Genomic DNA, 19,897 nt, shown 5'->3' on the forward strand with positions numbered 1-19,897 from the left:
AGCTGCTTCCCCTCCCTATGTCAGCCTGCTGTCTGCTCCCACTTCATCCACTGTCCCCACTCCTCTCTGTGCTGTCCTGCTGGCACCTGCCATCCTACAGCTGTCACACTTGTCTCGCTGCCTCTTCCAGGAAGTCTTCCCTGGCCAGTACCTCTGCAAACAATACCTGCAGTGGCCAAAAGTCAGACCACTGCCTTAAGCAAGCTGGTCATTTTCATTTGCTGGGGGTGTGCTCTGTCCCCAAGCAAACTGGTATAGGAGTTTGCAGTGTCCGCGGCATGACACAGAGCTCTGTGACCATGGCACTAAGGTAACTGCTCTATGTGCATTATATCCTGGGATTAAAAGGAAGCAATTTTCACTAGTCCTAGTTTATAAATGATGAGACTGAGGCACAGAGACATTATGTAACTTGCTCACAGTCACAAATCCGTAAGTGGTAGCTGATTTTGAATTTTGGTTCACTCATGCTCCTAACGTTGAGCAGACTTCTTCCTCAGGAGCAGGCAGCTCCTATAAAAGGTCGGTGACCTGCAGGAGAGTTCTTGGAAAGATGGCTTTTCCTTAAGAGACACCTCCCTTCCCCATTCTCCACTTTAAAGCTGACTTCAAAGCTGGCATTGTAGGGACGAAAGAAATCCTGAACTCTGGGCCCTGGGCCTGTTTCACTATGACTAAGCTTCCTTTTGGGGAGTGTTGACCCCCTTTCCTTTAGGAAAGCAGAGGCAAGACGCAGCCAACTCCTAGGCCAGTCCCAGAACAATGTTTACCCTCTGCCCTCTGCACAAGTCTAGCGCTCCTCTTGACCGCAGCCTGTCAGAATCAGCCAATCGGCAGGTGGCTGACAGGGAGACTTCTGCCCTTCAATTCCACTGCCCCAAACTGCTGCCCCTGAGGTCGCCTCCATCACGAGTGGCCTTTGACACAGGACAGCCCAGGAAGGCGAGGGGACAGTGGTCCTACACAGTCTCTCCAGCACAGGGGCCTCTGGGAAAGAGCCCAGGAAAGCTCATCCATCATCTCTCCTCCAGCAAATTGCCACCCCCCCTCAGTTCAGCCTTTGAGGAGGAGCCCCAGGTTTCCACGGAGATGGGAAAGCAAAGTGACTGAAAAGGGTACAGACAAAAGGCCTGGTGGGAGGGAAGTGGAAGGTCCTAAAACCAGCCACCTGCCACTCTGACACACATGGCCCACAGCAGCTGGCACAGAGGCAACATTTGCCCTCCACCCCATGCCCTGCCAAAGGCAGCTTAGATCAGCCCTAAGGCACTTGCCTTGGAGCAGCCCACCAGCTGGTGGACACCACCCTGCCTAGGCCCGTGAGCAACAGCCAGGCTGACAGCACATGTCTGTCCCAGGACCGATGCCCCTGCTCCCACCCCAGCTAGGAAGGTTGCACGGAGGATGCTCCGGCTCCTTCCACTGAAGGGTGGGTTTGTGACCTTCACAAAGCGGCAGCCTGCCACACCCCCTCTCGCAAACCCAATCTTCCCATTCAGTGTGGAGACCTTGGCCTGGAGGTGTCTGGAGGCTGGAAGGAAACCTCCTGGGAGTAACCCTCTTCCTTCCTGCCCTCCCAGCTGCTCCTTGCTCTCCCAGTAGGTCTTGAGAGGAGGCAGCATGTGTACTGTGCACATAATACACGGGCTTCTCAGCTGCTCTCCTCTCTCCGGAAACAAAGAAACTCCCAACTTCTCCCTCCAGCCTGGGCTGGCGCCTGCTTGCTTCAAACTGCTACCATCCAGGTCCTCTGCCCCTCTCTGCCTGGCTCCTGATGACCCTCTCCCTGGCCTCAGGGTTACCCTGTCTGCAGACACAGCCTGTCATCCTCTCCAGGAAGTTGCTCAAAGCCTCTCATGTATATGCAAAGCCACCAGTTCCCCAGAGATCCTTGGGAGGGGGTGGGGGGAGATGGACCCTTCCAGCCTGGTCCTTCCATTTCAAAGCTAACCTACCCTGAGCAGCGCCCCACCGTCGTCGTCATCGTTGTCGTCCTGGCTGGTTGTAAGGGGAGAGTGCACACCGGTCCAGCCAGTTGCCCAGCCTCCCTTCTCTGCTACCCCCAAATCCTGCCAGCCACATTTAAGCCCGCTCCAGCCAGCCCCCGGGTGGTTTAAGGCACACCACCTCCCATGGAGGGGTGCCTGGGTTACCATAGGTGCAGTTACAGCAGAAGCGAATGATGAGGAGAATTTCCATGGCAGCCTCTGTGCCTGCAGCAGGGGCGTGCAGCCATCGCTCCCAGCTCCCAGCTTCCTTCAGCAGCCCGGCCACTCGGCCACCTTACCGGTGGCTGCTGCACAGCCTCTAGAATCAAGCAGCCGCTTCCGAGTGCTCCTCCAGCAAGGGGGAGGGCGGGAAGCTCGTGGAGAGGCAGGAGGAGGGAGGAGAGGGAGGAGGGAGTGAGTGCCTGCTGGCATCCTAAGGAGGAGCACGTTTGTAGCTGGCCCACTGCCTGGGGAGGAGAGGCTGGATTCATCAAGTGCGTGCATGCACACACACACACACACACACACACACACACACACGAACACGCACACACACGAACACGCACACAGCAGGGAGGACAGTGCATTCATACATCCTGTAGTTGACAAAATCAGACAAAGAAAGGTGACTATAATTCAGCCCATTCCCCAAAGTACCTTCCATGGTGACTGACGTGTGGCTGTCCTTGGAGTCCTTGGGCCCCTTCACTTTGAGTTCCTGGCAGAGGGAGGAGAGGAATCACTACCTGGTCTGTCCACTTAGCCACCTCCGCCACTGTGAACATGGCAGGAATAGGAGCTCTGAAACCCAGGAGTGCAAATGTGGGGAGACAAAGGAGACTTATTGTCTGCCTCTGCCTCACCACCTCAATTCCCTGGAGCTCCTGGGTCCAGCAGCTGGGGTGTGGGCAAGAAGGGAGACGCTAGGTACCAAGTCAGGACCAGTTTGTAGCAAACACTGCAGTACTGGGACTCCAACAGTCCACGCAATTGTGCAGTCCCTCCTGAGAACGAGCCACAGCAGGAACAGGTCCCCACCTCCCAAGCAGCCACTACTCCGGGATTATGCGTACATTGACCACGGCAGACAGGGTTTGAGTAACAAGCACCAGCTGTGCCAGCGGGCCCCTGGGGCATGAGCACGCTTGAGACGTGGAGGAAAGGTCTGCACATCTGGGTGGGGGAGGCAGACTAGGGCACAGATGCTGCACTCCACAGGGCAGTCTAGGTTATACCCTCCCCATGCAAGAGGAACTTATCCCGCCCCCAGTCCACCTGACACTCCTACCATCTGTCTATGCTGGACACCAGAGCGGAGACTGCAAGGGAGGCAAAGCCACTACCAAGTGACCTGGAGTGAGCACTGGAAACAGATTTTAGGGTCAGTCAAACCTCTTCTATCTGCTTTAGAGGGAGAAGTGCCCCAGCTCTCACACATAGGAGAGCAGCTGCAATTGGAGCTGAAATGCAATCCCTACTTGGCAGAGTGAGTCCTCAGAGCTAGGAGAGGACTGTCCCCAGAAGACAGAGGGTGAGGTGAGGCCAAGGTCAGGCACCCAGGTAATACTACCTGCTCCGCCTGGTGGAGAGGTAGGGACACCCAGGCAGCAGGAGCTCATTTCTTACTCCTGTCTCCAGCTGTTTCTAGACAGAGAAAACCCCCAAGGATTGAGCGTGGTGTGTGTGTCGGGTAATGTCTCTCACTGGCATTTGAATTCACTGGTGCCTGGATTCCCAGCTTTAGGGAATTTTGTTCCACGCTCCCCTCCAGTGTAGCCTGGAGGTATGAAATCACTCCTGCTGCAGAAAAGGGCCTAATTGCAGTAATTAAGTGGCAGTGCCATCAGGAAGCAATGGCGTCATCCAGTGAGTCAGGATGAGCAGCCACCTGGCAGAGGGCCATGGGTCCAGCTCTGCCCTCTGGGACAGACAGGCACTGAGAGGGGCTTACAAATGGGTGTAGGGCCTTCTGCCCACACAAAGAGAAGAGGCAACCAGCCCAGGCTAAGAGGAAACCCCACACTCTGGATTTTCTCTGGGCCATACTGACCCTGGATACCCAGGCAGCCAGGGCAAGGCCACTCTGGGCACTGATCAAGGGAGGCCAATTTGTTCCCAGGGAGGGCTGGAAGCCATGAGGGGAAGTTCCATTCTCTAGCCTTGTGATCCCACCCCTCAGCAGAGGGACTGCCCCACTCCTCAGTCTGTCCTCACAGGCAGAGGGGTGACTCGTCGGATCTATGGGTTTAGAAGAAGAAACTAAGCTCAGGCTTCCTCTCTCTGCACCTTGGGTTGAGGGATAAAAACTCTGCCCCCACTGTAGGGAGGGCTCTGGGGCTTCCCACTCTGCCAAGATTCAATAGATGTTACTTCCAGAGGAGAAGTGTCTAGCAAGTCCCATGTGGCCACTGACCCACACCCATATGTTCCAATCCAGCTTTCTCTAGGAAACAAGCTGACATTTTCATTTCTATCTGGCCAGCTCCTGTGTGGCTTCTCAGTTGACTCCAAACTTGGGGATAGCCAGGATCCCCAATAGATACAGGAAACTATCCTGCGTCTCACTAACTTTTCCAGCATCACAGCTGTGCTGGGGAGGACAAAGGGCCAAGGAAGTCTTTAAAGGGAAGACCTCCAAATACAGAAGTATCCCCATCTCCTCAGAAATAAAGGTTCCCTTCCCCTGAGCATGGAGCTGGAGGCTTCCTGAAGGCCAGTAGCATACAGGTGTCAACCAGGGTTGTTCTAGATAGAATAGGCGAGTCTGTCTTCTTGAAGTGTCTGAGCGCACCATCCCTTCCTGCCACTTCCAGGACAGAAGTGCCAATGGCAGACGATGCCATACCTGTGTCCTGCAGGAGCACGTGGAGGAGGCTTAGCTGCACTGGTAAGAACAGCCATGTCACTGGTCAGAGGGTCTAAGGCTTTTTTTCCCCTTAAGTAGCCCTTGCTGTTGCACTGTTTGTGCGACTGCAATCTTACATTTGGCAAGGATCTTAAAAGAAAAACTAGTCCAGGCTTCCTTAAATCTTCCTGACTGTAAAAATTACCCAAGGGCTTGTCAAAATAGAGACTCCTCAGCCCCACCTCAAGCCTTCTCAATCAGAAGTTATAGGGAGTGTGTGTGGAAATCTGTATTTTAAACAATAATTCTTATCAAGTAAGTCTGAAGAGCTGAACAAGTGACAGCAGCTCTTTCTACAGCAGAAGAAACAAAGGTCAAGAGAAGGGAAATGACTTGCTCAAGGTCACCAGGGCATGGGAAAATATTGTTTTCTTTTCTTCTTCTTCTTCATTTTTTTTTTTTTTTTTTGGCTTCCCCTGTTTTTTTCTCTCTAACCTTAAATGGAATTTTAAAAAATCAAGTCAATCAATATTCTTATATTAAGAGGAAAAATGTCAGGTGCAAAAAGCAAATGTCAGCCTATGTGTTACTCATGAGAGCAACAGATTCCCTGACTGCCAAGCAAGGAAGGAGACAGGTAAAAGCTGAAGGGTCCCAAGCCTCTCCTGGAGCTCAGGGTCGCTGGGGTGGCAGTGCAGGGAGCCGCCTACCTCTGAGATCTTCTGGAATTGGTTGTTGGACTGGCTGCATTTCTCAGCTGTCTCCAGAGCGACTTTATAGTTATCCACGAATGCTTTGTACACACCAAGCTGGCTGGCCTGCAGAAAGAAGACAGAGAACGCAGAGAGAGGAAGGTGGGAGTGAGACGGGGAGAGCATTAATGAATGGATGAAAGCTTAACCAGAGCTCCTAGAGCTCCCTTAGCACTCAGAACCTCTAACTCAGCTCCAAAGGGCTTGCTGGGAACGAGGGGAGCGGCAGGGATGAACATATTACAGTATCCCTTTGAACTTGACAGTTTCCATGGAAACTGGCTCAGCCAATAAGGTTAACAAGGGGGGTATGGGCTAGGGCGGGGAGAGCAAGGCAGGCTTTGTTGGCATGCCAGAAATTCACACATCACATTTGGCTTTCTTCAGCATCATGAAGGTCTCACAGGGTTTGAAGCCACTTAACGCCTCACACCTCTTTCACACCATGGAATTAGAGCAAGGGGAGACAGAAAAGTGGGGTAGGCATGTGTGGCCTGCTCACTGCTCCACTTTATGGGGCCTTTGAGTACCTGTCCCCACTTCTTTAGCCTGCAGGAGCCAGAGCCCCTGCCTTATACTCCTGCATGTCACCTGGAAACTAACACAGCTTTTCCTCGCTTGTGACCACAAAGAGCCTTACCTCCTCTAGGAGGCAGGGCAGATCCCATCACTCCTTTCGGCAAAAAGGGAATCCAGCTGGGCGTGGTGGCGCAAGCCTGTAATCTCAGCACTTGGGAGGCTGAGGCAGGAGGATTGCCATAAGTTTGAGGCCAGCCTGGGCTACATAGTGAATTCAAGGTCAGCATGAAGTACATAGTCAGACCCTGTCTCAAAAATAAAAAAAAAATTTTTTTTAAAAGAGGGGAACCAAACCTCACTAAGGTCTCAAATATTTATGGCAAAAAAATATTTATGGCAAGCCTTCTCTGGGCTGTATATACATATTTCCTTCTAAGGGATCAAAGGGTGGAAATTAAAATTCAAGCTATAATGAAATACTATTTCACACCCATTAGAAGTGTCAAAACTTGAAAGTCTGATATCAAAGGTTGGCAAGAACATGGGGGAAATGAGCTTTTCTAGACTGCTTGTAGGCATAAGTTAGTACAGTTATTTCCAGAGTAATCTGTAACAACTAATAAGGCTGACCATAGGCAGAGCCTTAGCCTGTTGCTTGGCAAATCCATTTCTAATGTCATCCACAGCATTACACTGTCCAGTGCCACAGCCCAAAAGCTATGTGTGGCTACTGAACAACTGCAACATGGCCAGTGTAAAATGAAAGGTTTCATATGTAAAAGAGGATATAATTAAATTACAGCCTTAAGTTTTTAAAGTTGATTACACACAGAAATGATAATATTTGGATCTTTGGGATAGATAAACTATATTCTTAAAGTTAATTTCATCTGCTTTTTTTTTGAGGCATGGCCTTGTTATGTTGCCCATGCTGAATTCAAATTCCTAGGCTCAAGTGATCCTCCTGCTCACATACCTCCCAAGTAGGTAGAAATTCAGGTATGCACCACACACCTGGCTTCACCAGTGTTTTTTGTTTTGTGGTACTGGGGATGGAATCCAGGGCCTTGGACATATAAGTCAAGTGTCTACCACTAAAGTACATCCCTAGCCCTATTTTTACTTTTAAAAAATGTGGTTACTAGGGACAGCTGAGTGGTTAAGCACTTGCTTGGCATGTTTGATCCCTAGCGCCATCACCAAAAAGGTGGGGATGGTGCTGCTAGAACATTTAAAATTATACATGTAGTTTATGATTTCTTTATATTGGATACCACTGCTCTTGAAAAACCTGCATAAGTGTGTATCCAACAACATATAAGCAAGGGTTCTCATTGCCTCCTTCTTCTTTGTGGTGGAAGGGCTAGAAACCAATGCTCATAAACACAGGAACCAGACATACAGCAGTTACGATGAATAAACTAGATTTATGTGCAGCAACACCAACACATTTCAAAGCAAACACTGACTGAATTGCAAAATGTGACATACAAACATACGCACATTTTTGAAGGACATGCAATATCATGAAAAGAGATATGTAACAGAAATACATTCTGCACTGTACAAGGTTACCCACCAAATTCATACCAGTAGCTGCTTCAAGACAAAAGGGGAAGGGAAGGGAAAACTTCCCCTTCATCTGAAATAGTTATTTTGTTATGTTTTGCAGTACTGGGAATTGAACCCTGGGTCTCATGCATGCTAGGCAAGCACTCCATCAATGAGCTTCCTCCACAGCCCTTTATTTCTTTAAATTTTATTTTGAGACAGGGTCTCAACTAAATTGCCCAGGCTGGGCTTGAGCTTGTGATTCTCCTACCTCAGATTCCCAGAATGCTGGGGTTACAGGTATGGGCCAACATTGCTGGCTATAATATTTTATTTTATTTTTTTGATTGGAAAATTTTGCCAGAGTACTGCCTAGCATGCGCAAGGCCTTAGGTAAGATCCCAAGCACTACCAAAGAAGAAGAAAAAAAAAAAGAATACATTTTGGCTTTACATCCATTAATTCTGGGAGGTATGTACAAAGTTGTCTATGTTTTCCCCAGATTTTATAGTTTAAACTTTAGTTCAATAATGTAGCAAAGGGTGAAGCTGTTGCCAGTTTTCCTCAGGGGCTTCTGCTTCCTGCCAAGGTGCTGAGGACAGTGTGCTGCCCCTGAGCCTCACTCGGGACCACTCTGCTCCTTGCAGTCTATCGTGTCAGACTCTCCGGAGACAGAACCCTTTGTGGAAGCTGGTCGGGGTAGGAGACAGAGAAGCTAGATGGAAGAGTGACAGCTGGGATGTTTGGGAAGCAGTGAAGGTCTCAGCCCCTACAGGGCTGGACTTTCCAGAAAGGAAGTTCTTGGAGAAGAGGCAGGAAAGGATGGAGTCTGTGTCTTTTTGCAGAAGAGTACTGGCCATCAGTGGCCCACACTACAGGAGATGTGCTACACAGCTGCTTCTTAAGCCAGGGTACACATCACAGTCTTCTTCCAGAAAAAGGTTCTGTGGCCCCCATTCCCACCCAAAGGGTAAATCCTGGATGCCTGGGGTGATGCGCTACCCTCTCAGGGGCCAGGAGCGGGAGCCACCTGTGCAGATGCCTGTGTACAAGGGTCAAAGGCACTGCTGTCTCCAGTCACCCTAGGGCTGGCCAGCCTGAGGCCCAGCCAGCTAAGTTCATTAACTGGGAAGCAGCCTGTTGCCTGGAAACAGCAGCTTGGCCTTGGAGTGATGTCATAAAACAAATAGCAGAGATGCTAATTCCCTTGGTAATGAATAATCAAATACCCAGAGAGTTCAGCTGAAAATAAACTGCCTCCAGATGCCTGGCCTGACCTGGCTCCACCCAGGTCCTGCCAAGCCTGTAGCCCCGAAGCCTCAGACATCAGTTTATGATGCTGGGGTTGTGTAGCAAATTCACAACCAGGGCTGTGGAGCTGAGACAAGGGACCGTAGTGATAAAGATACACCAGGACAGCCTTTCCACTGTCCCCTAGCTGCTCACTCTTCCACACTAGTTTGCTCTCTTTTGCAGTTCTGAGGGATGAGGAGAGGCTACCCTGCAAGCCAATCAGCTCAGACTCCGGGGACTGGAAAGGGACAATGGGGTGTTCATCACCTGTGCAGTAGGGGAAGCATCTGGGTCCACTAGAACCAGAAGTGTGATATTCCTTTGAGACATTACTTCCTGGACACCTTTCCCGACTAATAACAGTAATAATAATAGTAACAATAGCAGTGATGAGAACGGCTAACTGTTGAGCATTTATAATTTACAACCTTGTAGAACCTGTTCCAAGCATTTTTCAGGTACCGACTCACTTACTCCTCCCAACAACCCATAGTAGGTAAATACTCTCATTACTCTCATTCTACAGATGAGGAACCTGAGTCACAGAGAGGTGGGAGAAGCCGCCCAATCACAGCATCTGTCTGTGGCAGAGCTGAGATTCAAACTCAGTGGTGACCTGGCTCTAAAAGCTGTGTGTTGGCGATACATGCACACCCATGTTTATAGCAGCAGGGCTTGTAAGAGCCAAATCTTGGAAACAGCCCAAATGCCCATCAACCAATGAATGGATAAAGAAGATGTGGTTCTTTTTTATACAATGGAGTACTACTCTGCCACAAAGAAGGATAAACTTGAGACATTTCTAGGTAAATGGATGCACCTTGAGACCATACTCAAGTGAAGTAAATCAGACCCACATGTTTAAATATTGCATTATTTCTCTGGTGTAAGAAACCAAAAGGAAATACAAGGACCAAAATGTATAACAGATATTGAAAAAAATGAAGAAAATGTTCAAGTGTGAAGGGGAACAAGGGAGAGGGGAGGTGGAAAGGAAGGGAAAAGAAAAAAGAATAGAAGGAAAAAATGGAAATAAGGCTTTTATAAATAAGGGAGGGAAGAGGGGTGGAAGGGAGGAGAAAGGGTTGGGGAAAAACAAGTATCAAGGTATGTTATATACAGGTACAAATATCCAGAAGCGAGAGGAGGAGGTCAGGTTGGGGAGGAGGAAGTGCCAAGCATGAGTCTAAGGCCCATGGTGATGGTGATGTAGCCATCGTGTACATCTAAAATGTACCAAAAATTCATAAAAAAAAAAAAAAAAAAAAGAAGCTGTGCTTATCCATACAACACTGTTGGTCTTAAAACAAAAACAAACAAACAAACAAAAAAAGCTAGGCCCTTAGGACACAAATGTTTCCCTCAAGGTCCAGACCCAGTGGGCAAGCTTATGGTTGGTTTGTTGGTTTGTTTATTCATTCATTCATTCATTCATTCATTCATTCATTCATTCATGTATTGACTGCTGGGCTGGTTCTGGGTGTCTAATGAGAAGAAACACATTTTGTCCTTATGGTTTGGGGAAGAGGGGCAGTCCGAAGTGCTCGTGCAAGATGAGCACAGGGGGTGGGGAAGGCTCATCTGAAGAGGTCTCTTCTAAACTGGGAACTGATCAAGAGAAGCCAGATGGGACGGGGAAGGCCATTTTGCCCAGACGGAGCCACAAGTATGCAAAGGTCAGAAAGTGCCTACAGTGTGAACTGCAAGGAGAAAGTTCTGTATCAATGGGCACAAAGGGTTGGGGAGGCAGCAGCCAGAGGCCAAGGGTTAGCATCCAAAGGGTATCACAGCCATTTCTAGAGCCTGGCCTTCAGCCAACTGGCAAAAGGGGGAGCCTCTGGCAGGAGAGAAGCAGGACGCAAGAAGCAAGGTCTGGTCAGGGTTTAGGCAACTCTTTCCTGCTGCTGGCAGAGAGGGCAGTAGGTGCAGAGCAGGCTCCAAGGCAGGGCCCACACATGAAGCCATGGCAAAGGTCCGGAAGATGGTCAGTGAGCATCAAGAGGGAGAGCACCGCAAGGGATGGGGTGAAGTAGGTGGCTGTGAAGGACAGTGAAGAAGTGGACTCCAGGGGCTGGGGCTGTGCTTGCCTAGCATGTGCTAGGCCTTGGGTTCCATCCCCAGTGCCACAAAAGGGAGAAGGGGAGTGGGGAAGGAGAAGGAAAAGAGGGAGGGAGGGGAGGAGAAGAAGAGAAGGGGATGTGGGAGTAGGGGAGAAGCGAGAGGAGGTGGTCATGTTGGGGAGGAGGAAGTGCCAAGCCTGAGTCTAAGGCCCTCAGCTAGATACAAACAGGAAGAACAGCAGGTAACTCCAAAGACAGTGAGTTCAGTTTTGAACATGCTGAGCTCAAGGCCCCAGGAATATCCAAGTAGGAGTCTCTTCCAGGGTGAGAAACATAGAGCCCTGTCCATTCAGCTAGTCTCAGAGCAGGGGAGGAAAAGCAGGATGTTGTTCCCAATTCCCCCAGTCATTCACAGCCAGGGAACAGAAGAACAGTTCCTGGCTCCCAGACCCCTTTGCGCCTGCTGGCTTGTTAGAAGTTACAGTGGAAGTCCAGGGAAGAATCGGGTTCAGTCTGGCCTGGGTGTCCTCCAGGGGACATAGAGGCAGAAACAGGGTAGCACATGTTGTAGAAGCCCTGGAAACTAGATTTCTGCAAGTATCTCCCAACACTAAGTCAGAGCCTTAATTCTATTCCTCAAACCCTTTCCCTCTCCCTACAACAGAAGGTAGAGCTGGGCTCTCAGTGCCTTTTGCTCTGGGGACCTCAGGAGATGATCATTAGGTGAGGCGGTCTCCATCTAACTGCTCCATCTTACAGAGGAAGCACAGGGATGTAAAGAACTCCTGAGGTCTTGGCTGAGCAGTCTTTGCCTTCACCCAGCCTGGCACATGGAGGGACAGGGCACCCCAAGCCCAGGAGGAAAGCTTCATTCCAGCACAGGCACAAGGAACTTCTGTGGAAGAAAGGCAGCACTCTTCCAGAGCACCCACACACATGGACCACGACACCACCACCCCTGGAAACACTATGAAGGCATCACCGGGGGGCCTGGAGTTTGTTCCTTGGGCCCAGATGGCCAATAAAGCAGAGGCCTAGGTTTGTTATCAGGACCCAGGAGTGACCCAGGCCTTTAAGGACACCAAGAGAGCTGGGTCTGACCAGTCTGGTCCTCTCCCAAAGCCTGCCTCTGACACCAGCAGCTCCAAGTCCTGCATGAGGATACTCTCTCATGGGAGACTCACCAGCTTCTGGAAGAGGTGGCCCATGGTGACTTGGCTGTCCCACTGCTGCACCTTGGGGCAGAGGTTGTCATAGAACTCCTTGTGGATCTCGTAGATGTCCTGGATCTTGTAGAAGATGGTCTCAATCTGCTGGATGGTGAGCACAGGCTGGGAGGTGGTGGCCGTGGCCTTTAGGGGTTTCATGGGCTGGGAAAGGAAGAGGAAAAGAGAGTGGAGGTGGTGGTGGTGAGTAAATCAGAATCCTGGCAGGCCCAGGGCAGGTTTTGGCACTGATTAGCACTTTGCATTGCCTAAATCCTGCCTAGACAAAGCCACTGAAGGCAAGATGCCTGAAATGTGATTGGTATCTTGGAGCTGTTATCATAGCCCTACACATGAGAGGGAACCTGACTGCCAGAGCTCACCAAAGCCCCTATTTGAGCTCACAGCACCCAGCCTACAGCAGAAAGAGTTCATCGGTCCATTTATAGGATCCATGCCTCTCTTTCACAATGGTCTCATGCCCTGAATCATAAACTGCCCCGTCACACTTCAGTGGAAGGGAGGGTTACCTGGGAACCCAATCCCTCAGCTATTTCCTTTCAAGAAACACAAGGTGGATCTAGGATGCAGGGGGCAGAGTCTTGAAGAAACTTAAGACCAGCTCAGATTCACTGATAATTCAAGTTTCCGTCACCTAGTACAAGGAGAGAGGCAGGTAACCCACATGGCACCCTCCTTCCTCCCAAACCCACAGCAGACATTGCTAAACGACCATGATGATCTTTCTCTCGGCACATGGTTGTGGTCTCAGACACTTTCTCAATGTCTGAGTTGACTTGAAAATGAAACCTATCTGTCATCTGCATGTCTACACCAAGCTGTGCCAGAGTCTGAAAACAGAAAGGTGAGGTGACAGACTACCTCACACCCATCCCCCAGCACTGTCTGGCATAATGGAGTGTAGGAGCACTTTCTTCCAGAGTGAGCCTCCATCTTTTCTAAATCACTTACAATAGAGCTGGGGGAAAGTGGTCTGTAGGCCCAGCTACTGGGGAGGCTGGGGCAGAAGGATCGCTTGAGCCTGGGAATCTGAGACCAATTTGGGTACTACAGTGAGACTCCATCTTTAAATAAATAAATGAATAAATAAAATAAATAAATCACCTACAAAGGATAAATATCACTTTCACAATCAGAAAAACCCCAAAGATGCCCAAACTATACTACAGAGGCCGTGCCAGCTACAGAATCTGGAAACCTGTCAAGCATGGTGTGGGGAGAGCGTGTTTTCCTGGAAACAAGAAGCCTGCAGCTATGGTTGATGTCCTTCTTCTGTCTGGAGGCCCCTTGTGGAAAGAAGCCTTAGACAGTCTGTGTTAGTCCGCAGACCTAAGTGGTAAGGAGAAGCTGGGGGTCAGGCTCAGGCTCACTGGAGCTGTCTTCCACTGTCTCACAGGATGAGGGAGTGAGTTTTCTGACAAGAGCAGCATTCCAGCAGGGAATGGGCAACTTGACTGCTCAGATGCTGGGCTGGTGGGAACACCCACACCGAGGAAGGCCAAGGCCATTGCTGGTTCTCTCTGAGCCAGCCAGACTCACAGTCAAGTTTCTGATGGTGGCACAGCCCAACTGTGTCCACAAAAGAAAGTCTCCTCTACTTAACTACCCAGACAATGCTTCCACGTCTAGATTCCTCATCCTCTAAACTCTACAGAGTCCAGGTAAAATGATAAAGGCAGGGAAAAGTAGAACCTCTCCAGCTAACCCTCGCAGCATTAGAAAGAGGTGACCCTCAGCATTCAGTCCTGGCTTGGCAATAGGACAAGGTTCAACCTGGAGCAGGCCAGGCAGCGTGGGCTGGAGTCCCAGCTCTGACACTGAACAGCTATGAGTTAAATCACTTGCCACCTCTGGGCTTCGCATCACCAGCAGCCCCATTTGTAAAAATGGGATAGTATTACTCTCTCAGGAGAACCAATGGGAAGACCAAAGGATTTCATTTTATATAAAATATCTGTATGTGCCTTGCACATAGAAGACAATCAATGTTAGCTGCTACTTTGTTGTTTTTGAGACAGGGTCTCACTGTACAGCCCAGGCTAAGCTCCAATTCACAGAGATCCTCCTGCCTCAGCCTCTCAAGTGCTGGGATTAGAGGTGTGTGCCATCATGCCTGACTTAGCTGTTATTATTATTACTATTCACCCTGAAAACAATGTACCAAATGCCTAACATGAGGCCAGACTTGGGTATTCAGTAATATGCAACACACACATAATCCCTGCCCCGATAAGGCGTCTGATCTAGGAGGGGAGAGAGACAAAACACAAATGCACAATTAAACAAGTAATTGCAGCAGTAAGCAAAATGAAGGAAATGAGGTGGGTGAAACAGGGTGGCGAAGGACAGCTCTCCAAGGTGTGGAGACCCACTCCGAAATGAAAGCATGGAAGCCAGGGAGTGGGCTGTAGGGTGGGGTGGGGGTGGGGCAGTAAGATTCCAGGCCAATTTCCTTGATGTCTGGTCCTGAGGCTGAAGAAAGCCAGTGTGCCTGTATACAGCTGGAAGCGGGAGGAGAGGAGCCTGAAGCCAGACTGGATGGATCATGCGGCATGGGGGTGCGGTGGGAATCACGCAGGGGAAGGAGTGTGGCTTTGACCATGCAGTTTATTACGCAATGACCCAGCTTTTCCTGGAGGGTTTCAGGCAGGGGAGTGATGGCAATCCAATAGTCAGGAGATTATTTCTATGAACCATGATCCCCGCTCCTGAGAATTTTCTACTTTGAGTAAAATGGACCAACACAAATGAAACGACTTAGTGGATGATGTGAGGCAGAGTATTACCCAACCTCAACTGTAAATACCAACCAAGTGGTCCCAAGGTTGTGCTCCCAAAGTGATTCCAAGGTGCAGTTCAGGGGGTTTTGCAGAGGAGGTAGACGGGAATGGGGTGTTCGAGGCTGCAGAGATCTGAGCAGGTGGGGCCCTGGGGCACGGGTGAGCATGCAGGCAGGGAAACAGAAGGAACCAGGAGAAAGGGCATACCACTCTCCCAGATGGAAGAACACGCAGCGCTAGCCCACAGGAGAGGGGAATCAAGTTTCCCCAGAATCCCAGAACCACTCACTCATCCTTATCCCTGTCTAGATGCATCCCCAATGCGGAAGGGTTACAGGAAATAGGAGGGAACCATCTCAGGAAGGCGAAGAGGACAGAATTTCTCAGAAGCTGCTGGGGAAATAAGCACTCATCTGCCACCTACGCAAAGACAAGGCACAAACGGCTCTGTTTCCTCCTCAACTTCCCACTCGTCTACAAAAGAGGAAGAGAAGGACGCTCATCAGCAGCCAGTCACATGGACAGGCCACACTGGGGGCATTAGATATTCTCACAGAAGATTGAGGACCTTTGCTCTTACCCCTGATTTCACAGGAGGGGAAGAGCAAGGGCTGCCCCTGGTTCTTAAGGCAGTTATTTTTATCTGGTAAAGCCTCACGTACAGGCCTCAGGCAACCTCTCAGAGCTTTGACCCTGCCCTGCTGTTCTGCCCTAGAGCTAGCATACGCGTTACTCCTCCCTCCTCCCTATCCTGCAAGCCTAGTCCCTGGCTGTCATTCCACCTGGGGAGAATTCTAGAAAGAACCACCCCAACTCTGGGTCTTGATTTCCCTGAGTGCTTCTCAGGAAGATGTGGCTGGGCCAGTTCTGACTTCATACAGCCATACTTACTTTGTCCCCTAGCAAATGGCCTTTCCACACAGGGGAAAGAAACCTGCCCACTTCCTCCACGTCCTACCCAAGAAGGCTTGGTGGCTCTCAAGTGCATTTAGTAGCCCAGGGAGGAGGTGTCATTAACTTATTTTACAGATAAGAAAGCTGAGACACAGACTCTGAACTCCAAGCAAACTGCCAGAATGAGAGCCTAGGACAGCCAGTCGGGCCAGTTGTGGCCAGCATGGCCTAGCGGTGCCATGTGCCATGGGCAACAGCCCCACACCGGGTGGTCCCAGCACAGGGAAAATGTAGAACCCCTGCCACTGCCCACAGTCTGGGAGATGCAGAACTACAATGCATTTGGTCTTCTCCTTCTTCCTTAGTCCCCACCTCAGCCCCCACTTGAAAGGAGCCCAAGAGGAACCTGGAGGATTCTTGATTACCAAACCTGGCCCTAGCCAGCAGCCAGCCCAGAACAGAAACTCCTATGTGGTGTCCCTATCTGCTTGTATGTGTGTGTACGGTATTAGGTGCGCACACCCAGTCCTTTGCATACCAGGAAGTATTAACAGGAAAGTACACAAGCACATTAGTAGCAAAGCTGTGGGAATGGGGTCAGAGGGGAGCAAATGCCAAGGGGACAGTTTCTTTTCCTGAGCCAGAACACCCTGGTTCACCTCCCTGGTAGCTGAGGGGAGAAGGCTTCCAGCTCAGGGAGGAGGGAGGACTCCTTATTGTGCTGTGGCTGTGGGCGTTCCCTGCCCCACTTCCTGAGCCCTCCAGGCACAGAACTGGCCCCTACTGCCCTCCTGGTCCTTCCCTCAGTCCCTCTGCTCAGGAACCAGGCAGGAGCCTGCCCTGGGGCATCTCAGGAGGGGGGTAAGGCCTCAGAGTTGTGCCTCTGGGGCATGAGCTGCTGGAATGGGTTGCCTAGGAAGCGTACTTGGCCCTTAGATCTGCCATCTTTGCCCAGAAGGGGAGGCCCGAGGAAGGCAGGTGGGAAGCTAGGAGTGGCTAGAGCACAGACACCTCCCCTTCCTTCGGGGAAAGAGAGTGCTGGCAGAACAAAGAGGCCTTAACCTGCCCTTCTCTGCCAGTGCTGGAGAAAATAAGCATCATAGAGCACTCAGGTTTTGTTGTAAGAGCTATATGAACAAATTCACATAATCCTCACAATAGCCCACAAAGAGAGTACTATTTGTGCACCCAGTGTGTAGACAGAGAGAATGAGGCATGAAAGCTTATTCACCTGCTAAGGGTTGAGAGCTAGTAAGTAGGCAAGAGGGGACTCACAGCCAGAGAGTCTGATTCCATCCAGACATCCTGCTAGTGCGACAACTGTGCCCCTTTTTTTGGTACAACTCTGCACCCCTTTTTCGTACCCACAGTGGATGAGGCATGCTTCACATAAGTCTAGGAGTCCGCCTGCCTCCTTCCTTCAGCTAACGTTTGAGTGTCTTTAGTACTTGGCATTGCGCTAGGTCCCAAATGATCACCTGATCTTCTCAACTCAGGAAGGAAGAGGTCACTGGTATTGCCATTGCTCTTCCTTATCTATAGTTCCAGTTACCTATGGTCAAACCTAGTCTGGAAATATTAAGATTTGCTAAACTCTTCAAGAGAGGTAAGTCAGGCACCATGAAGCAAATCTACAATCCCAACACTCTAGGAGGCTGAGGTAGGAGGGTCACAAATTCAAGCCCATGCTAGGCCCTGGGTTCAATCCCAAGTACCACACCAAAACATGCTCACATAATTTTTATTATAGTATATTGCTATAATTGTTGTTAATCTCTTACTGTCCTAATTTATATACTAAACCTTATCGGGTATTGTATGGCCTAGATCTTAAATGTTCCTTAAAAGCACATGTGTTGCAACTACAAACACACTCAGCCACCTTATCTTTGACAAAGGGGTCAAACATGTTCACTGGAAGCAAGATAGCCTCTTTAATAAATGGTGCTGGAAAAACTGGCTTTCCACATGCTGAAACTAGACCCATATCTATCACCATGCACTAAACTAAAGTCAAAATGGATTAAAGATCTAAATATTAAAAGAGAAACATTAAATCTACTAGAGGAGAAAGTAGGTAGAAATCTTGAAGTCATAGGGGTAGGCAGAGAGTTCACGAACAAAAACCAAACTGCAGGGGAAATACTTCAAAGAATCAACAACTGAGATCTCATCTTATTAAAATGTTTTTGCAAAAGAAATCACCAATAGAGTGAAAAGAAAACCCACGAATGGGGAAAAAATTTTAGCCAACTCTCCCTCAGACAAAGGACTTCTATCTAGAACGTATAGAGAATTTTTAAAAATCAGGATCCCAGAATTCAAAGACCCAATCCAAAAATGGGCATCTAAGATGAATACACACTTCTCAGATGAAGAAATACAAATGGCAAAGAAACATAAAAAAAATGTTCAACATCATTGGTCATTCAAGGGATGCAAATTAAAAGAACACTGAGACTCCATCTCACACCAGAAAGTATGGCTATCATCAAAAAAATCAACCAATAACAAATGCTGACAGGGCTGTGGGGAAAAAGGAACCCTTCTCCACTGTTGGTGGGAGTGTAGACTGGTATAAGCACTGTGGAAATCAGTGTGGAGATTTCTCAAAAAACTAGAATTAGAGGTCCCATTTGACCCAGTTATTCCCCTTCTGGGTATTTTTCCAGAAGAACTGAAAACATCATACCACAGCGATATATGTGCACCCATGTTCATAGCAGCACAATTTTCTAATTAAAAATTGTGCTTGGAACTGTGTTTCTTGAAAACAACCCAAATGCCCATAAACCAAGGAATGGATAAAAAAGATGTGGTATTTTTATGCAATGGAGTACTACTTAGCTATAAAGAAAGATAAACTCAAGGCTTTTATAGGTAAATGGATGCAACTAGAGACCATACTCAGAAGTGAAATAAACCAGACTTGCACATAGGGTATTGTCTCCCTAGTGTAAGACACTGAAAGAGTAAATAAGATCCAAAAGGTACAACAGATATGTGAAAGGGAAAGAAACTGCTCAAAAGGAAAGAACAACTGGGATAGGGAAAAGGAGAAAAGAAAGAAGGGAGGAAAAATCCCCAAAATATATCCACATATCTATATATAGATATATAACACAAGATAGCTAAGATAATTGTACTGCTAATTTCTATTAGTTCATTGAAAGGAACAGTTAGTGCTTATATTGTTTGATCAATTTTGCATGCCTATATGTCATAATCTAAGCAACTACTTTGAAGATAACAATATGCAATATAATAACCATTGTTAATTTCCTATCATCATGTTTTGAAATTCTGTATTGTTTTCATTGGTTTTTTTCCTCGCTTTAAAATAAAAAAATTAAAGAGAAACAACCCTACACGTGTTGAAAGCCTATTCCCTAAAGCAGGAATGTTCAGAGGTGGGGCCTTTGAGAGGTGATTGGATTATGAGGGTTCCAACCTCCTTGGTGGATTAACCCACTGATGGATTCATACTGTAATGGGCTTGGGTGAAGGAAGGACTTTGCTATAAAAATCAACATTTTCTCTCTTTTTTTCTCTCTTTCTCCTTTTCCCTTCCTCTCTTTCTCCCCACTTCCTGCCTCTCCCTTTTCCTTCTGCTTCCTGGCTACCCTGACATGAGCATTTTTGCTCAACCATGTAGCTCCCCAATATGATGTTCTATGTCACCACAGGCCCAGAAAAGATGCAGTCCAGTAACCGTGGACTGAAACCTCCAAAACTGTGAGCCAAAATAAATCTTCCTCCTGTAAGTTGATTTTCTCAGGGATTTCGTAAGAGTGACTGTATGTACACAGAGGATTCTGTATTATCTGAGGCTTCAGGCATCCATGGGGGTCTTGGAGCAGGTATACTACTAGAGTCTCATCTTTAGAAAAGGAAACTAAAGATCAAGGAGTCCATGCTTAGCTTTCCATAGACCATGGTTTTCAAACCCATAACACATGCAAGAAATAATGTGGCCGGTGTACATACAT

At 48.7% G+C, this 19,897-nt stretch overlaps 1 protein-coding gene across 1 annotated transcript in view; it reads right to left on the reverse strand.

Annotated features, from left to right (window-relative positions):
* Positions 1–19,897, reverse strand: part of Abr (active BCR-related) — a gene marked incomplete in the record, with an annotated part of 207,359 nt that overhangs the window by 60,195 nt on the left and 127,267 nt on the right. The window contains 3 exon segments of the mRNA XM_005402643.2: positions 2,646–2,706; positions 5,544–5,651; positions 12,193–12,378. Coding sequence (XP_005402700.1) covers positions 2,646–2,706; positions 5,544–5,651; positions 12,193–12,378 — 355 coding nt within the window.

The sequence above is a fragment of the Chinchilla lanigera genome, unplaced genomic scaffold (genome assembly GCF_000276665.1).
Source record: "Chinchilla lanigera isolate Chin_1 unplaced genomic scaffold, ChiLan1.0 scaffold00080, whole genome shotgun sequence".
Lineage (NCBI taxonomy): Eukaryota > Metazoa > Chordata > Mammalia > Rodentia > Chinchillidae > Chinchilla > Chinchilla lanigera.